General features: G+C 41.1%; 2 protein-coding genes across 2 annotated transcripts in view; one reads left to right on the top strand and one right to left on the bottom strand.

The window, feature by feature from the left end:
• LOC137984969 (ALK tyrosine kinase receptor-like) overlaps positions 1-4,001 on the top strand; it is a 17,032-nt gene extending 13,031 nt beyond the window's left edge. Inside the window, exon 3 of the mRNA XM_068832379.1 lies at positions 2,767-4,001. Within this exon, the coding sequence (XP_068688480.1) occupies positions 2,767-3,596 (830 nt within the window). The 3' untranslated portion in view covers positions 3,597-4,001. The remainder of the gene's footprint in view (positions 1-2,766) is intronic.
• Positions 1-5,000, bottom strand: part of LOC137985176 (beta-3 adrenergic receptor-like) — a 35,445-nt gene that overhangs the window by 21,083 nt on the left and 9,362 nt on the right. The window lies entirely within an intron of this gene.

Below are 5,000 nucleotides of genomic sequence, written 5' to 3'. Positions count from 1 at the left end.
TTAAACGGAGTCCTGCCTTTTGTGAGCTGTTTGTCTTCAGTGCTTGTACTTTTTCGTTTGTTCCTGGTGGCACAAAGTAACTTTGATGATTTCAAAGGACTTGAATCCTTAATTGAATTAGCGATTTTTTTATTAAGGAACCATTAAGTGAATGGTACACAAAATTAGGAGAAACTGTTGGTTGAATAGACAATATTTGTAGACATAATTATCTACCCAGTTTAAGTACCTAGCTCAACAAGTTGTTTGGCTCCACTAGTTTCAGTTTCAGGCCAGGTACCCGAATTCACCCAGGTACTGTTGCACACTACCATAGTTCTTTGGAAATTGAATAGCTCCTTGAACACCTGTTGCTTGACAAGAAACTTGATGTGTTTGTTCTCTACATTGGTGAATGCAGCCAATAACTGTCCATTGTGGATAAACTCCAGACCAACTCTTCTTTCAATTTAATCTTTGTTCTTCGCAAGGCATCAATAATGGTGTCCCTTGTAAAATGTTAGTTTAAAGAGTTTGTTCAAGTTATTTCCCATTTCATAGGGCACTGTGGTTGCCAGATTTCACTTTCAAACTTATCATGGAAATGTAAATCAATACCAGTGAAAAGTCAGTCCCTTGAATTGTTGATAGAAAATTTATTTAAATGCATACTGAAACGTCAGTTGAGGAATATTTTTTTCCCACTTTGTGAACCTAACATACATTGCTGCCATTTGTTTATTGCTTGGTCATTCAATGTCTTGATCACATCAAGTAATTTATTTTTTAGGTATTGTGTATCTTAATCTAAAAACTTAACTGGTTGCTTTTTGGAGCCCTTTTGCGGCATATTTAGATAGGCAGGAAATGTTCCACATTTTATGGTAAATAGTTCTGCATAGTTTTAAGGAACATTGCAGCCAAATCTAATTGAATATGAGACTAAAATATGCTGTTTGACATTTTGTGAATTTAAAGACTATTAATATTGTTTGCACTTGTTTTAAAAGGCTTAAGGTTGGCACTCAAAAGTGTTCCTTCTATCGTCTTATTCTGTAAAGATTACCTTGAGAGAATTGGATCAAGGCCAGTTTTTTCTTCTAGCTTCTTTCCCCAGTGCCCTCTGAGAATGGAGTTGATTTGGTTTTGCCCAATGTTGAAAGATGAAACAATGCCTAAACCAGCCAGCCACAAGGAATACTTCATGGTGCTTTTTTACAAACATGGGCATGAGGGTGCTCGTAAGCATCTGAGCATTGTTTCGCATGCTAAAGTGTTATTATAAATAATCTATTTCTCTAAGAGAGTCTTCTTTTCTTGTTGGTCATTCAAAAATTGTTGGAATAGCTTGTTTGAGCTGTTGGATAGATGCAGAACATTTGATGAGGCCCTCCTGGGGAGAGGAGTCCTTGTTCCCTTTACATATTTCCTTTTGTTTCCGTTTCCTTGTTCCCCAAATCACTTTCAAACTTGTTCCCAGCTTTTTAATCCCTAAAATTTCAATTGGTTTTCTTCCCTTGTTCCCTAAAATATTTTGATATTGTTAAAAAAACCAGTGAGGAACATTAAATTTTAGTTACCTAAATTTTGAAATTTTAGATACTAGATATTTTATTCATATTCTTACATTTTTATGTATATATTTCTTTTTTTCTTTAATATTATTTTGTGGAAAACCTGTAAAATAGCTTCAGCTAAGTGTTTCTACCCACGTTAAATAAAGATTATGTATGTATGTATGTATGTATGTATGTATGTATGTATGTATGTATGTATGTATGTATGTATGTATGTATGTTACTCTGTTCCCCAGTTTAAATTAGCCATGTTCTTTTCTTCCCCAAACCCCTGGGAGTGCCTCTTTGTTGATGTTGATTCTCTTATTGGCCTAATAGCAATTCACTCTTGAATTGCAAGACACAGCAAGTTCTTATTTGGGATTGAGGGAAAAATAAATTTTCGCACAATAAAAGAAACACAATTTTGACTGCCCCTTCTAGATCTTGCTCTTTTCAGACATGAACCAGCTTGTTTGCACCTTTCTGGCAAGCTCTAGAAACTCTTCCTTAGCGAGCCTTCCACTGAAAAACTTTCCAAGTCTGGCTTTCCGGTGTTAGGGCCCGAGGTTTTTGTGCAAAATTCATCAGCGGCTTCCTTGCAGCTTCCAAAAGGTGTTCCTTCGGGCAATGGTTAGTAAACGTTTTGTAGTGCTTATACAAATTTTCGCTACGTGAAAATGTATGTTCACACGAAAAAAATATCAGCTTGACAATTTTTCTTTCCCGATACTCCATTTAAAATGAACGTGAGCGCTATTAGGAATAAAGGGCCAGAAAACCATTTAAAACATTTTGTGGCAATTTTTTTGTCAACAAACTTGGGTTGTCGGCGAGCAGAATTCGAACGTGACCTGTTGTGCTTTGGCTTTTATTTGTGCTTTTTCTGACTATTCTAAGACGAATTCAGGCTGTTATTTTCGAATCAAGTGCAAGAAGACGGCAAAACCGTATCGATATTTATTTGAGTTAACTTCGCGAATAAAGACTTTGACCGCGTCCTTGCGTCGATCAACAACTATGTCATTTACGAACAACCGAAATGCACTGTTTCCGGGGAAGGGGCAAATGATTGACAGGATAGCACAGTTTTGACTGCCGCGCGCACTGCGGGCGCAGGTTCCGTGTGCAAGGATAGCAATAGATAACTCCAGACCAAGGAATTTAGATTTATTATAACTCGGGTTAAGGTATGTTTTAAAAATTACAGGATTTCAATTTTTACTTTTAGCTTTGTACAACTTCACCACCCTTGGAGCTAAAGGAAGACTTGGTCCAGAGAGTAATGCAGATTACAGCGGCACCGGACTTGAACAAGTTAAGGTCAACAAAGGAGTGCAAGAGTGGCAGGTACCGGTCACCACAAGGTTTAACGTGGAAGCTTGCGGTGCATCAGGGGGCGAGGGAATCTCGCGCAAAGGAGGCAGGGGTGCGAAAGTCAGAGGTATACTTCGACTAGAGAAAGGAGACAAATTGAGAATAGTTGTTGGGCAAAGGGGTTTAACGGAAGGCAATCATAAACTTGGAAGTGGGGGTGGTGGAACATTTGTGTTTCGCCCCACAAACCGCACTGACCTTATTCTTGCTGCGGGTGGGGGTGGAGGTGGAAGTCAAGTCGACGGTTTGCCTGGAAATGATCAGCCAAATGGCAGTGGAAATGCGGCAGGTAGCAATGGTAACGGTGGTATTGTTTGCCGAAGTGTTGACGGTCATAACCCTCGCATGGACTTTGGGTCTGGAGCTGGCTTCAATCAGAGAGGGGGATGTCTGCTGAATTTGCACGACAATTGCAGCAATAGTAAATGTGAAGAAGGAGGGAGATCTTTGCATGGAAATTTTCAAGGTGGTAGAAATAGTGGCTGTGACGGTGGATTTGGTGGCGGTGGCGCTTGCGGTAACTCCCCTGGAGGAGGGGGCGGGTATTCCGGGGGAGGAGTGGCAAGCAATAGGGAGGCCGGAGGAGGTGGATCGTACATTCCTAATCATAACAACGAATGGAACGCAACTAAAGGAGGATGTGATGAGGGGGATGGGTATGTTTCTTTCGTCATTGTAGATTAACTGCTTAGTTGAGTGCCTGGCTACTGAAAGTCCAATGCACATGATTATATACACGCCAGTTTTGATATCCAACATGAGCGGTCCTTTAAGTGCGAGCATTTGCTACTTATTCCTAGAAATAAGACAAGTCTAAGGGTTTGCGTTTTTATGTTTTTCGTGAGGATCAAATGCAGCTGTTTCTCTTTACTAGAGGACCGGAGATTAGATTAGATTTTCCGTTTTGTTACAACTATACACATTGGAGATGAAAAAGCTGAATTAAGCAACAACCTCGTTGACCAAAACGAAAAAAGGTAGTGTCATTGTATTTAGCACAAGAGCAATAGAGCATTTTCACTTACGTGACCAGCATCCATATCGTATTACTGAAACAAAGGAAAGCATTTGCGTAAAACTAGAGCTCAATTCCCGGAGGATTAGTTTTGTACACCATCATGGCCGCCTTTGTCTTCGAACACCAACATGGCTGCCGTGACGTCATGTGAAAACGCTCTATAATTGGGGATACTAACGAAATTAACTTAAATTCAAATATTGCTTTTTGTGGAGAGGAGAAAACCGGAGAACCCGGAGAAAAACCTTTCGGAGCAGAGAAGAGAACCAACAAACTCAACCCACATATGACGCCGAGTCTGGAAATCAAACCCGGGCCACATTGGTTAAATGCGAGTGCATTCACCACTGCGCCACCACTGCTCCATCGTTTGAGGACGCTTTCAGATTACATGATAATGAGTTACACGAATAGTAAAATTAACATCACGAGGTGTCTCCCTAAACTTACTTATCTTGCAGTCATAACGAGTTCTCCTAACCTATGCTAATAAGAAGCCCAATTCTATCCCAAAGGTTGTTCTGAAAAGGTAATTGACGGCGTTGACACTTGAAAGGAAACTTTCTCTCGCCTTCGAAAAAACCTTGTATACACAAGCGACGCATTATTTCAATCCTCGAGTCTTTTAAGGAAACACATGAGCCCGACCAACTGACCTGCTCCCAGCTAAGTGGCTTCACAGCTCAGTTGGTAGAGCGTTCAGGACACCGGCATCGCAGAGGTCACGAGTTCGAATCGCGTTGAAGTCACCTAAATTATTCCGGTATCGTATCTGGTATCCGGTATCCGGTCTCCGGTCTCCGGTCTCCGGTATCTGGTATCCGGTATCCGCTCTCCGGTCTCCGGTCTCCGGTCTCCGGTCTCCGGTCTCCGGTCTCCGGTATCCGGTATCTGGTATCCGGTATCTGGTATCCGGCATCTGGCATCCGGTACCCGGTATCTGGTATCTGGTATTCGGTATCTGGTATCCGGTATCCGGTATCCGGTCTCCGGTTCTGTTAAGAGACAATTCCTTAAATTGTCCAGATAAGTGCGAGGATCACTTCTCCCTTTCGTTTATTTATTAAAGG

The sequence above is a fragment of the Montipora foliosa genome, chromosome 1 (genome assembly GCF_036669935.1).
Source record: "Montipora foliosa isolate CH-2021 chromosome 1, ASM3666993v2, whole genome shotgun sequence".
In the NCBI taxonomy this organism is placed as follows: Eukaryota; Metazoa; Cnidaria; class Anthozoa; order Scleractinia; family Acroporidae; genus Montipora; species Montipora foliosa.
Note: the sequence above shows the minus strand (reverse complement) of the source record. Positions and strands in the feature narration are given on the sequence as shown.